Source organism: Chiloscyllium punctatum, chromosome 14 (assembly GCF_047496795.1).
Source record: "Chiloscyllium punctatum isolate Juve2018m chromosome 14, sChiPun1.3, whole genome shotgun sequence".
NCBI lineage: Eukaryota > Metazoa > Chordata > Chondrichthyes > Orectolobiformes > Hemiscylliidae > Chiloscyllium > Chiloscyllium punctatum.
Window position 1 is genome coordinate 29254146 of NC_092752.1, and position 15178 is coordinate 29269323.

General features: G+C 40.6%; 1 protein-coding gene across 1 annotated transcript in view; it reads right to left on the reverse strand.

Annotated features, from left to right (window-relative positions):
* The window catches only part of maml3 (mastermind-like transcriptional coactivator 3), a 532838-nt gene extending 518428 nt beyond the window's left edge, over positions 1–14410 (reverse strand). The window contains exon 1 of the mRNA XM_072584105.1: positions 13994–14410. Coding sequence (XP_072440206.1) covers positions 13994–14050 — 57 coding nt within the window. The 5' untranslated portion in view covers positions 14051–14410. The remainder of the gene's footprint in view (positions 1–13993) is intronic.
* Positions 14411–15178: the final 768 nt, after the last annotated feature.

Sequence of the window (15178 nt, forward strand, 5' to 3'; positions counted from 1 at the left end):
AACTAAGTCAGCAGGAGTGTGGAAACCGAGAGAGAATAACAGAAGAATATCAGGATGGACAAAATACTTGGAGAAACAGATGGCACTGGCATACAGAATAGGAAGTTAAAAGGTCGAAGTAGAATAAGGGAGGAAGTAATGAAGTCTAAAGTAGGGTTACATGCACAGTTTCGTAAATAAGATTGGGAATTACAGGGAAAGTGGGGAAATATGAGAACATAGGTGATAATGGAACTGACTGAAGGAAGAGCAAGACTGGGTGTTAAATATATTTTGGGACAGAGTGTTTGGAAAGGATTAAGAAAGGAAGGTAGAGAATAGGGGTGGCAGTATTGGTTAAGGGAAACATTGCAGTTGGAGAAAGAGGATATCTCAGAGGGTGCAAACACAGAATCATTTTGGCTAGAACGAAGAACAAAAAAAGTGTGCAATTACATTGCTCAGTGTATACAAAAGATAACCAACTAGTGGGAAGGATGTTGGGAAACAATTCTGCAAAGAAGTTAGAGAAATGGCAACACTATAGCGTAAATATAATTGGGAACTTAATTATCCAAATATGTACTGGATTCTTGTAGTATAATAGAACAGAAAAGAAATTTACTGTCACTTGTACTTTTCCAAAAAACTCAGAGAGACATGTTTAAGTCACCATACTCTGGCACCCATATCAATAACAGAAATCATACATTTAAAAAAATTAGGAAAAAGCCCATCTTTGTTCGGTTCAGGCTCATGGGCTTCCAAGGTCAACGAAAAAGGCAGGAACCGCATTCTCCACTGCTGCAGGAAGACAACATCAAAGCCGGACAATAAGGGACAGTGCTGAATAAGTGTCCCTAGATTCCATTTGGGTGAATTTCCTAAAGCAGTACATGTTCAATCCAACCACACTGTATGGAATCTAATCATAAAAAAAGGATGCACTGTTGGACTGGTTCTTGGAAATAAGGTGGAACCAGCGGATCCAGTAGTGGTAAAAACACTACTACTTTAGAAGATAGTGTTACGACACAGGGCAAACTCTCCTGCTTAATTTAAAACCAGCAACACAGAAAAGATTTATCGCGTGCAGTAATCTGTGAAAATTCGAGAGGTGAAGAACTAGTTAAAGTAAAAATTAACTATTTCTTAAAGTACAACAGAGAATAATTAACTAACTACGATTTACAAGTCTTTCTTTTAACCTATCTTTTACCTTCCCTTCTCTAATACTGGTCCGATAAAACTCTCAACTAAGATTTACAAAACAACGCTTCTTATCTCAAACTTTCTCTGAATTCCTGTCTTCTTCTTGGGAATTCTGCTTCACAGATTACTGATCGATTAAAGTACCTTTTAAGGAGAGCTATTTTCTGGGCTGTGTGCAGATGTTGTTGACTTGGCAGTTCTCCTCCCAACTGTTTAATTTCCCCCAGTCTTATACCCCAAAGCATCGGATTGTGTCATTGGCTTTTAAGATTGTCAATATACTCAATTCAAACTTGATTGGAATTTGTGTATTTTTGTGTATAATTTAAACTAATTGGCCTCATTTAAATCTGTTTTGTTATTTCCAGGCAACCAGCTACCCTGGTGGCTGGAGCAGGTTACATTGTGTTTTATTGAGAACACTTGGTGCCATCACTGCTAGCTTTTAACTCTCTAAAAAGTACAGGACACGCACATCTTCATAACAGATAGTGATCAATGTCATTCACTACCATCATTGAATGATACAATGGTCAATCCAGAGTAAGAAAAATCAGTTGTTGAAGAGCCAGATGTAATTGGACAAGAACAGAGCTGAGTGGGATGGGACAAAAGATTGGCAGGTAAACGGTAATTGTACAATGGATGACCTTCAAAATGAAGATGGTTCAGGCACAGTCAAGGTGTCTTCCCTCAAACTAGAAAAAAAGGCAAAACAAACAAATCCAGAATTCCCTACATGAGAAAGAAGATAGAAATTAAGATAGAAGAAAAAGTATACTTATGATGGGCATCAGGTAGGAAATGCAATTGAGAACCAAAAAGAATACAGAAGTTTCAGAGGAGACAGAGAACTCATTTTCAAAAATCAAAGAGGAATTATGACAAAAGACTAGCAACCACATAAAGAGGCATCCCAAAGTCTTATGTTTGTATATAAATAGTAAAAGTTCAATAAGGAGTAGTGCCTGGAATTAAAAGGAGGTTCTACACATGGAGGCAGAAAGCAAGGGTATGGTATTAATATTTTGTATCTGTCTTTACTAAGGATGATAACAAGACATGATGCCACTGGAAGAAACTCTATCACTAAAGGGTTTAGAGTTGATAAGGAAGAGGTTTTGGATAAACTATTGGTACTTAAAGTTGACAAGACACTGGGACGGAATGAGGTGAATCCAAGAATATTGAAAGGAGTAAATGGAAATTGCAGGGACACGGGAGACTCGAGAATAATGGAGAGTTCCAAGCATCACGCCCTTGTTCAAAAAAAAGGGCGCAAGGATATGCTCACCAATTACAGAGCAGTCAGTTTAACTTCAGTGGTCAAGAAGCTTCTAGAAACAGTTATTTAGAACAGAGTTAGTAATCATAGAGTCATACAGCACAGAAACAGACCATTCAGTCCAACTCATTCAAGCTGACCAAGCTTCCCAAACAGAACTAGTCCCATAAGCCCATGCTTGGCCCATTTCCCTCTAAACCTTTGATATCCATATACCTGTGAAAATGTCTTTTAAACGCTGTAATCATACCCACCTCTACCACTTCCTCTGGCAACACATTCCATACATGCACCACCCTCTGGGTGAAAATATTGCCACTCAGGTCCCTTTTAAATCTTTCTCCTCTCACTTTAAATTTATGCCTTCTAGTTTTGGATTCCCATAAACTTGGAAAAGGCATTGGCTATTCACCTTATCTATGCCCCTAATGATGATTTCATAAACCTCAATAAAGTCACCTCACAACCCAAGCTCCAGTGAAATAAGTCCCAGCCTAACTGGCCTCTCCTTATTACTCCAAACCTCAAGTCAAATGGAAAAATGTCGAAAGTTAAAAATCACACAACACCAGGTTATAGTCCAACAGGTTTAATTGGAAGCATATTAGCTTTCGGAGCGCTGCTCCTTCATCAGGTGGTTGTGGAGTATACGGTTGTAAGACACAGAATTTATAGCAGAAGTTTACAGTGTGATGTAACTGAAATTATATATTGAAAAAGACTTGGATTGTTTGTTAAGTCTCTCATCTTTTAGAATTAACATGTTGGTTTCAGTTTTCTCATATGTAAATCACAAAACCTTTTTTTAAAAAAAAAGTTACATTCTCAAGTGAACTTTTAATGATTTTTGCGATTTTCATATGAAAGATCTGAAACCAACGTGGTCATTCTAACAGATGACAGACTTAACAAACATTCAAGGTCTTTTTCAATATATAATTTCAGTTACTTTTCCTGATGCGTGTTAATATGATTAGACCTTGGAGTGTAGGGAGCAATTTCAAGGTCTGCGGATAATCAAAACCTAGAAGCAATGTAAATATTGAGGACAGTGTAGAACGTCAAGAAGAGTACAAATCTTGGTAAAGTGTGCAGATAGCCAGCAAATAAAGTTCAATGCAGAGAAGTAGGAGGTGATGCACTTTAGTAGGAAAAACATTGATGGACAATATCACACAAGGGGTACAATTCTAAACAGGGTCCAGCAGCAAAGGGACCTGGGTATATATGTGCACAGGCCAGTGAAGGTAGCAAAATAGCTGGAGCAGCCAATAAACTGTACAACATACTGTGTTTTATTAGTAAGGGTATGGTGGAGCACAAGAACAAAGAGGTGATGGTCAACTTGCACACAATTGTTAGAATTCAGCTAAAAGCTTTGTGTACAGTGCTGGGTGTCACACGATGGGAGAAAGTGAGGAGTGCAGATGCTGGAAATCAGAGTAGAGAGTGTGATGCTGGAAAAACACAGCAGGTCAGGCAGCATCTGAGGAGCAGGAGAATTGACATTTTGGGCATAAGCCCTTCATCAGGAATTATACTCCTCGGATGCTGCCTGACCACCTGTGCTTTTCCAGCACCACATTCCCGACTCGGGATGTCGCACTATAGGAGGAATGAGAATGCACTGCAAAAGATAAAGAAGACAATTACAAGAACGGTTCTAGAGATGAGAAGTTTCAATTATGAGGACAGATTGTTCAGTCTGGGAGCATTCCCATAGCGAGGCCGTGGTGTGCATGTTCACCAGTCCCTTAATGGCAAGACAGGTCGACAAAGTGGTTAAGTTGGCATATGGGATACTTGTCTTCATTAGCCAAGGCATGGAGTTGAAGGGAGTTACGCTGATTTGGCCACAGCTAGAGTTTTGTATGCACTTCTGGAATTCATATAGAATCACAGGGATGTAAAGCACAGAATCAGACCCTTCAATCCAGTGCTGACTAGATATCCTAAATTAATCTAGTCCATTTGCCAGCACTTGGCCCTTCTTATTCATATACCCATCCAGATGCCTTTTAAAATACGTAATTGTACCAGCCTCCACCACATCCTCTGGCAGCTCATTCCATACACGTACCACCCTCTGTGTGAAAAAGCTTTCTCTTAGATCTTTCCCCTCTCGCCTTAAACCAATGTTCTCTAGTTTTGGACTCCCTACCCTGGGAAAAAGATCTTAGTTATTTACTCTATCCATGGTCCTCATGATTTTATAAACCTCTATAAAAAGGTCATCCTCAGTCTCTGACGCTCCAGGGAAAGCAGCCCCAGCCTATTCAGCCTCTCCCTATAGCTCAAGCCCTCCAACCTTGGCGACATCCTTGTAAATCTTGTCCAAAACCTTTCAATTTTCACAACATCCTTTTTACAGCAGGGAGACCAGAACTGCATGCAGTACAGATTATTCTGCTATAACGTGTGTTTCTAAAGCATGATCTTTTAAAATGTATGTTGGCTGTAACACAATTACAGTGCCAACACTCTAAGTGCTATTTCTAAAGCGCGATTTTTCTAGAACATGGGGTTACACAAGAATGGAACCATTGCGTTATAGAAGCGACTGTATTCCAAAAGCGGCCGAACCAATGTCCTGTACAGCCGCAACATGACCTCCCAACTCCTGTACTCAATGCACTGACCAATAAAGACAAGTTTACCAAACGCCTTCTTCAATACCCTGTGTGCATGGGACTCCATGCACTATGGAGACTAAGAAACTATGAACTTGCACCCCAAGGCCACTCTGTTCAGCAACACTCCCCAGTAACATTATAGGAAAAATGGGATTGCACTGGAGAGGTTGTTATAGAATCACAGAATCCCTACAGCTCAGACGCCATTCAGCCCTTTGAGTCTGCACCAACCCTCTGCACATCATCTCACCCCCAGTCTATCCATATAAACCTGTATTTACTGTAGCTAACCCACCTAGCCTGTATAATCCTTGACACTATGAGGTAATTTGGTAAGGTTGATCTACCCAAACTGCAAATCTTTAGACTGTGGGAGGAAACCGGAGCACCCAGCAGAAACCCACACAGACACAGGGAGAATGTGCAAACTCCACACAGACAGTCACCAGAGGCTGGAATCGAACCAGAGCTCCTGGTGCTTGAGGCAGCAGTGCTAACCACTAGCCACTGTGCCACCCCTTTTTAAACATAAAAGCTATTTTGCATTCAAACTTGTTTTTTTCCCCCTTCTCTACACATGGAGTTTACTTTTAAGATGCAGAGGAGATTTACCAGGACGTTGCCTGGGCTGGAGAGTTTCAGTTATGAAGAGCGATTGGACAGACCAGGCTTGTTTTCCTTGGAGCAGGGGAGTTAGTCGGATTTACAAAATCACGAGGGGCATGGACAGGGCAGAATGGAAGAAACTTTTCCCCTTGGTGGAGGGATCAATGACGACAGGACATAGATTTAAAAAGGTAAGGGGGAGGTGGGGACGTGAGGGAAACCCTTTACACACAGATGGTGGTGGGAATCTGGAACGCTGTCTGTAAGGATGGACACAGAAACCTTCCTCACATTGAAGTAGTGTCTTTGTGTTACACTCTGAGGAGAAAGTGAGGACTGCAGATGCTGGAGATCAGAGCCGAAAATGTGTTGCTGGAAAAGCGCAGCAGGTCAGGCAGCATCCAAGGAGCAGGAGAATCGACGTTTCGGGCATGAGCCCTTCTTCAGGATTCCTGAAGAAGGGCTGATGCCCGAAACGTCGATTCTCCTGTTCCTTGGATGCTGCCTGACCTGCTGCGCTTTTCCAGCAACACATTTTCAGCTCTTTGTGGTACACTGACAATTTCAAGGCACATTAAGGCTATGGTTGAGAGAGTGTGGTGCTGGAAAAGCACAGCAGGTCAGGCAGCACCCGAAGGGCAGGAAAATCAATGTTACGGGCCGGAGCCCTTCACATTCCTGCTCCTCAGATGCTGCCTGACCTGCTGCACTTTCCTAGCGACACACTCAACTCTGATCTCCAGCATTTGCAGACCTCACTGTCTCCACATTAAGGCTATGGGCCAAGTGCTGGAAATAACAGATTAGAATAGATTTTGACTGGCTCAGACTTAAAGTGTAGAGCCTTTTTCTGTGCCGTAGACCTCTACGACTCTATGTTCCCCAGAGACTAAGAGCAGATCTTATAGAAGTTTTCAAACTCATGATGGGGCTGGACAAATTAGATAGGGAGAAACTGATCCCACTTGTAAAAAGGATCAATAACTAGAGGGCAGAGTATTAAAATGATTTGCAAAGGAAGGAAATGTGAGGTGCGAAAACCTGATCACACTGGAGACTTCCTGCTTCTATTCCTGATGAAGAGCTTTTGCCTGAAACGTCGATTTTCCTGCTCCTCAGATGCTGCCTGACCTGCTGTGCTTTTCCAGCACCACTCTAATCTAGATTCTGATCTTCAGCATCTGCAGTCCTCACTTTTGCCTGGTCATATAACCTAACAGGTTCACTAACTGAATTCAGCCATCCCTACCTGGTCTGGCCTGCACATGACTTACGACCCACAGCAATGTGGCCGACTAATTACTGCCCTCTGAAGTGGCCTAGCAAGCTACTCAATTGTGCCAAACTGTTACCAGACAGGCTACAGAGATTCATGAAGTCAGCTTCTCAAGGGCATTAGGACATCAACTCCTGGTCTTTGTGAAATGCCCACATCCCTTGCTTATTTTTTAAAAATCCAGAAAGGTGAGAAGAGACCAACAGCTCATGTGACAGATTCACCTGCAGAAAATTTGAGGCTGCCATTCCAATACAGTACTCAGTGAGTGCTGCATTGTTAGTGGTACCTCTTTCAGATGAAGCCCAATCTGTCCTCTTAGCTGGATGGAAAAACATCCATTGAAAAACATCTTTGAAAAAAGGAGCAGTGGGTGTAATACCTGGAGCCCTGATCAATATTTAATCGCTGAATCATCATTAGATGTCATGGTAATCATCATGTAGTTGTTTGTGGCTGTTTGCTGTGTATGAATTGGCTACAGTGTTTACTACATTATAATAATGACAACTAACCCTTTTAAATTCTTTATTCCCTGTAAATTCACTTTGGGATGTCCAGCAGTTTCTTTGAAGACTAAACCAAACAGATGAGATAGATTAGTCCTGAGACACAACATACTTTGCACCACACTGTCTTTATATACATGTTCATGAATTAAATGACAACAGCTCACACACAGGCAAAAGGAAAACGTTTCTTGGAATGAAATAGCTATCGTGTCCAAACGCATGGAACATGGAGAGAATAACAGCCAAGTAAAACAGGAATATCCAAAAAATGTATCAGTGTCTGATATAATTGTCTAAACCAATGATTAATAATAAATGATTTAGTTAAGTTTCGGTTCACTTTCTTTACGAGATGTTTTAAGAAAACCATCTTAAATATCTATTGAAAACTTAACCATAATATGGACCTTGGCAGCTCTACAAGTCTGTAACTCAAACATTACCATATAGAACCCTCTGCTCTCAACTCTAATTGATCTTTTTCCTAAAGCATTGCTTGCAGTTTTAAACAGCCACAACTTGGTGTGTGTGTGTTTGTGCCCAAGTTTGAAGGTTGAGCCGTTACGACGCAGAACAGAATTTACATGAATTCTTCCATGGTAAGGAATTTCTGCTTTACCTGGGAGCTCTGCAGACTACCTCTGTTTGAGTAAGACTAAAACCTGGGGTAGAGCATCTCTAATTGAACTGGATTGATAGTGTAGGTAAAAAAAAAGGACTGCAGATGCTGGAAACCAGAGTCTAGATTAGAGTGGTGCTGGAAAAGCACAGCAGGTCAGGCAGCATCCGAGGAGCAGGAAAATCGACGTTTCAGGCAAAAGCCCTTCATCAGGAATAGAGGCTGGGTGCCTGCAGAGTGGGGAGATAAACGAGAGGGGGGTGGAGGTGGGTAGAAAATAGCATAGAGTACAATAGGTGAATGGGGGTAGGGATGGAGGTGATAGGTCAGAGAGAGGAGAGTGAGGGAAGGTAGTAAAGAGTACAATGGATTGATAGAGTGTCAGTTTGACTCAACTGGTAAGGTTCTTTCTGTAAAAGAGAAAACTGTAGGCTGAAAACCCACATTGGGCATCAACTTAGATTGTTTATTCCAAACGTACATTACTAAAGAATGTATGGTGGGAAACAAAGTCCTCTGATTAAAAGCAGTTTAGAAGAAGATATGCAAATCTTTTTTCTGACATTTCTATCTTTAAAATGTAGAGCAGAGTCAACAATACAAAATTGGTGCCAAACTGAGGGAAAACCTTGAAGAGAACGGGACCTGAACACTAGATAGATTAATTCTAAATGCATTGGGTTACCACATGGAATAAGATCGTATCTACAAAATTGTCAAATAGTCACTACGTTTCCAATTCATTAACTCTACGTGAAACACCTTGAGTTGCCTCAGGAGGAATGCAATTCTGAGCTATTTATTTTATACATGCCTAAAATAAAAAGCAGAAAATGCTGGAAATACTCAAGCAGATTATGGCAGCACCCTTGGAAAGAAACAGAGATAATGTTTCAGGTCTGTAATCTTTCATCAGAGCTGCGAAAAGTTAGGCTTTGAGCAACAGATGGTTGGATAAGGTCAAAAAAGACGAATGTGTGATAGGGTGAAAGCTAGGCAAGATTGAATAACATACAGTTAGTCTTTCAGGGCCAAACAAATGGTATAATATCTTGCTCAGTTGAGAACAATCTTGCCTTGAAGTTAAAAGGTTGTGGATCCAAAACTAACTCTGTGAATTGAGCACATAATGTAGACACAAAGAAACGTGTGTGGAACAATAAGAAGAGATCAAACTTATTACAAGGAGAGGAAATACTGAAATGAGATCAAAGAATAAAATCAGAGCACAACACGTGCAAATAATGTCAAAAAATATACAGTTATATTTTCTAACACGGGATTGAGATCAAGTGTGGAATGGAGCAGCATAAAAAACTCCAAAAGCAAAATATATAAATACACACATACAGAACCAGAATAAAAAACTCAGAAAGCATAGATTGAGGCAAAAGCATAGGGCAAATCAAGCAGAGGATCGAGAAAAAAAGCATTGCAAATGTGAGATTTAAACGTGCAAACCGAATTTCAGAACAAAAGCAGAAGGGAAAACTTTAAAACGGTAACTACCCTGGATCCCACTGTCATTGTGACCTACTGCCCCATCTCCAAGCTCTTTATATGTGCTGTTCCTCTCAAGTGTTTGTATACGTTTAAATCCCTTCAAATAGATGTTCATGCCTGCCACAGTATCAAAATGCTTTTAACCAAAGTCACAAACATGTGAATGTGGCAATAGTAAACTCTCCCTCCTCAACTTAGAGCTTCATGAAGTTGTACAGCACAGAAACAGTCTATTCGGTTCAACTCATCCATGCCAACCAGATATCCTTACCTAATCTAGTCCCATTTGCCAGCATTTGGCCCATAATCCTCCAAACCCTTCCTATTCATGCAACAATCCAGACACCTTTTAAATGTTATAATTGTACCAGCCTCCACCAATTCCTCTGGCAGCTCATTCCATACATGTACCACCCTCTGCATGAAAAAGTTATCCCTTAGGTCCTTTTTAAATCTTACCTCTGTCGTCTTAAACCTATGCCCTCTAATATGGACTCCACTATACTTGGGAAAAGACCTTGGTTATTTACCCTATTCATGCCCCTCATGATTTTATAAACCTTTCTAAAGGTCACCCCTCAACCTCTGATGCTCCAGGGAAAATAGCCCCAGCCTATTCAGCATCTCCCTACAGCTCAACCCCTCCAAAGCTGGCAATATCCCTTGTAAATCTCTTCTGAACGCTTTCAAGTTTCACAACATCCTTGTTATAGCAGGGAGACTAGAATTGCAAGCATTACAGGTTGTTCTGTTAAAATGTGCATTTTGTCAACATGAGTTCGCTGTAACGCAATTGCTAAATTGGGTACGCTGTTTCTAGAATGTGCACTTTTAAAAGGCGTGTTGTCTGAAACATGGTTATAGCACCAACACTTTAAGCATGGTTTCTAAAGCGCAATTTTTCTATAACACAGGGTTGCATAAGAATGCAACCATTGTGTTATAGAAGAAGTGACTGTATTCCAGTAGTGGCCTAACCAATGTCCTGTATAACCACAGCATGACCTCCCAACTCCTATATTCAATGCGCAATAAAGAGAAGCAAACCAAAACAAAACACCTTCTTCATTAACCTAACTACCTGTGACTCCACTTTCAAGGAACTATGAACCTGCACTCCAAGGTCTCTTTATTCAGCAACATTCCCCAAGACCTAACCATTAAGTGTGCAAGTCCTGCTCTGATTTGCTTTTCCAAAATACAGCACCTCACATTTATCTAAATTAAAGTCCATCTGCCACTCCTCAGTCCACTGGACCATCTGATCAAGAACCCATTGTACTCTCAGATAATCTTCTTCGCTGTCCAATTTTGGTGTCATCTGCAAACCTATTAACCATATCTGCTACGTTCACATGCAAATCATTTGTATAAATGATGAAAAACCATTGACTCAGTACTGATCCTTGTGGCACACTGCTGGTCACAGGCCTCCAGCCTGAAAAGCAGCCCTCCACCACCACCTTCTGTCTTCTACCTTTGAGCCAGTTTTATAACTAAATGGCTAGTTCTTCCTGTATTGCTGACCAGTCTCCCATGGGGAACCTTATTGAATGCCTTACTGAAGCCCATACAGATCATGTCCACTCCTCAGCCCACATCAATCCACTTCATTACTTCTTCAAAAAACTCAATCAAGTTAGTCAGTCATGATTTCCCACATACAAAACCTATCCTGAATCAGTCCTTGCCTTTCCAAACACATGTAAATCTTGCCCCTCAGGATTCCCTCCAACAACTTGCCCACTACTAATCAGGCTCACCGGTCTATAGTTCCCTGATCTTTCCTTCTCACTTTTCCTAAGTAGTGACACCACATTAGCCAACTTCCGGTCTTCTGACACCTCATCTGTGAATATCGGTGATACAAATATCTCAGCAAGGGGTCTAGCAATCACTTCCTTAGCTTCTGTCAGAGTTCTAGGGTACACCTGACCAGGTTCCAGGGATTTTTTCCATCTTCATGCATTTTAAACCATCCAGCACCTCCTCTGAAATACAGCCATTTTTCAAGATGTTGCTATTTATTTCCCCGCCACGTTCTCGATCTTCAATATCCTTCTCCACAGCAAACACTGATGCAAAATACTCATTTTGTATCTCCCCCATCTCCCGCAGTTCCACATGTAGGTGGCCTTACTGATCTTTAATTGGTTCTATTCTCTCCCTAGATACCACTTTGTCCTTAATATATTTGTAGAATTCCTTTGGATTCTCCTTAATCCTATTTGCCAATTTGGCAGCAGCCTTTAAGACTCGCCCACACCATCCTCCTCCAACATTTCTCTACTGTTGTGCAATTTGGTGCTCCTTCCTTAGTCTCAGTCTTAGCTCTCTAATCATAGAATTAGTTATAAGGGTGTCTCTTCATGCTTCACACTCAGTCACCTCAAGTATTCCTTGAGAATCTATCCTTGTCTTAGTTCTTATTTACATGTTGGCCCTCAGCAACAACACTAAGGGTGCAATGTTAGTTTTGACATGTATGCACATGACATCACTATTACTAAATGACTAGATTGTTCATTAGACATTCTGCATTGAAATGAGCAGAAATATCCCCTAGTTAAAAATTGGAAAGAACAAAGCTATTGCTTTGACCCTCAGTACTAACTATATTCCCTGGCTATCAAATCCATTCCCTCTCCCTGTCAACTAACTGCCTGTGACTCCAAAGTAAGCTTGATCCCAAAGTAAGCTAGCATTTACATCACTAGGATCACCTGCTTCAACCAATGCAATATCACTCTATTCCACCTCCCACACTCTACCCTTTGTAACCATAACACTATCCAACACGGAGCTGCCCATATCCTTAAAGTACGTTAAATCCCATTCACCCAACGTTCCTGATTAGGCAATACCTCATTGTAGAAGTGTTCATCTTTGCTTTGAAATCATTTAGTGGGCTTGTTCTATGTCAGATGCTGTCACTGAAACTCTTGTCTCTGTAATCTCCTCCAGCCCAAAATGTCTCCGATGTATCTTTGTCACCCTAATTCTGGCATTATTTACATCTCCAATGTTAAATGCCTTCAGCAGCCTAGCACCCAAACAACAGAATTTCCTCTCTAAACCTCTTACATTTTTCCTCCTTTAAGGAACTACCTTGTTGATAAAGCTTTGAGGCTTCTTGTCCTAGTATTATCCCTTGTGGTTCAGTGTCATAGTTTGTTTTACAGTGCTCCTGTGAAGCTGCTTGGAATATTTTATTGAGTAAATGCTTCCACATAGATACAAGTTATTGTTGCTAGCTATTCACATTACCGTGACTAAAGCAAAGCACACAGGACATGTTGAATAAAAAAACTAATATATTTGATTAGATTCACAGTGATCAAGGCCTGAAATAATTCAACTAATTTAAAAACTTTAAAAACCAAAGAAAGTTGTCTTCTGATTTCCCCATTACACACTAGACCTAAGATTTGTGTGTAACCTAGGCTTAAACATGGCTGCATTGACAATAAAGGAAGACTAGACACTAAGCCAAAACAGAAAATAGGAGAAAGGATTTAGATTAGGTGGACTACAAGACATAAGGTAACATACTGCAGACCGCACGTACAGAGACAGATCTAAAACACTGGGCAGGTTTAGATCACAATTAAAACATGTGATGGAATATTTATTGGATTAGGATAAACGCACTGAAGAGAGCGAGCAATGGGATGATGAAGATATCTGCTCCAAGACACGGCTAAAACATGGTGTAGATGAAGCAACTATTGAACTGAGACCAATATCACAGATTGGATCCGTGTCAGCAATAAAACACAGGAGTGTCTACATGATTGAATCCAGCTTTAGAAGCAACACATGGATTAATCCTCGAAATTGGGAGAAACATGACACCAAAGTAGTTAAGAGAACAAGTCAAAAATATGGGCTGGATTAGCTGCACGATCAGGATTAGAGACTTGTTTAGTACTGTATCACACCTTTTAGCCTCAGTGGATTATGGAACCTTCTCTCCCGATTTCTCGGCTTACTCTAGAATCAAACCTCAACTGACAAACGCACTTTTCTGTATCACTTCAGCTTTAATAAAGGAGTTCCAAAAATAAACACGACCAACAGATTTACATATGAAGATTTGTTACAAATTTGCTCTGGTGACAGTAAGTTGAACTGTAACATATATCAAAGAGTTTAATTACAAAGCCCAGTCTCCCCCACTTGCAATAGCCACACAATATAAAACATTGTCAATTACACTGGAGTATTCTGCAAGCATGCCTTGGACTAAGACACCAGGAGAGTGTAGATGCTAATGTAGTGTTCACAATACAATATGAGAGCTTCTCTTTTGATGTAGCACCAGTAAAGTTGGTGGTTTAAACCAACTGAACTTAACGGAAACCTTACCTCTTCACAATTGGTTTTCATATCACTTGCATACCAGTGCTTTGCCACTGTAAACATTCAGGTCGTGTGAAGCCAGTATTGGTATCTCAGCAGCCTCGTTGTTCTCATGATAATGAAGCTGCTCCCCATAACAAAAGCTTCTTTCTCTATCCTGTTCCCTCTTGATAATCACACTCATGCAGTCTTTTAAAACACTCAGACTGCTTTTGCTTGTAGTTTAAATGGGGTGGGGAGGGGGAACCAGGTGATGGGTGGGAGGAGGGAGCTGAAGAAAGGAAACTCTGATTTTTATCAAACTAGTACCTGTAGTGGATAAATCAGTAATCTAGGTGGATTTAACTGGACTTTCCAGGAACGCTAATAAAATGTGAAGTAGAGGTTTAGCAAGGTCAGGACTTGGGTTCAGCAATAAACGAACTCAGGATTCGGACGAAAACACAGAACACGTTCTTTACATTAAATCAGTTAAAACATGGGATGGATTACCTGTTGGATCAGGATTATGTGAATCTTAAACTATGAGACAGATCTTCTCTGGGATCAGGACTACATAGATCCCTTCAAAATAATGCTAGGACATACAATAAAACACATGGGAGCAAGATGAAGCATGACATAGATTAGATTAGAAAAGGAAAATGTCAGAGCCTGAGAAATAAAGTAAGCAAAATAATTCTATAAGATTTCCTGTAAATTTCATTTTAATCTAATAAATTCATCAGTAATTAAATTTCACAGGCAACATATTTGAAGCAACATTTTGTTCGGTGTTTTCGATACTTCTTGTACTTTGTTTGAACAAATGTTGTTCAAGATTGCAAGTCAATTCAAAGGAAAAGGCATTTCTGATGAAAATTGAAAAGTGTGGTGCTGGAAAAGCACAGCAGGTCAACTCTCCTGCTCCTCGGATGCTGCCTGACTGGCTGTGTTTTTCCAGTGCCACATTGTTCGACTCTGACCTCCAGCATCTGCAGTCCTCACTTTCTTTCATTTCTGATGAAAGGCCATTGACCCAAATGTTAACCTTGCCTCTCCCTCTACAGATCTTGAACGACCTACAGAATCATTCCATTTAAAATGATCTTTTACCTGTTTAGTCCTATGTTCTCTTGTTCCACTCTCACAGTTTAATTTAAAATACTATTCTGGGATTTTTCACCTTTGGCCTGACATTTCTCGATAGGA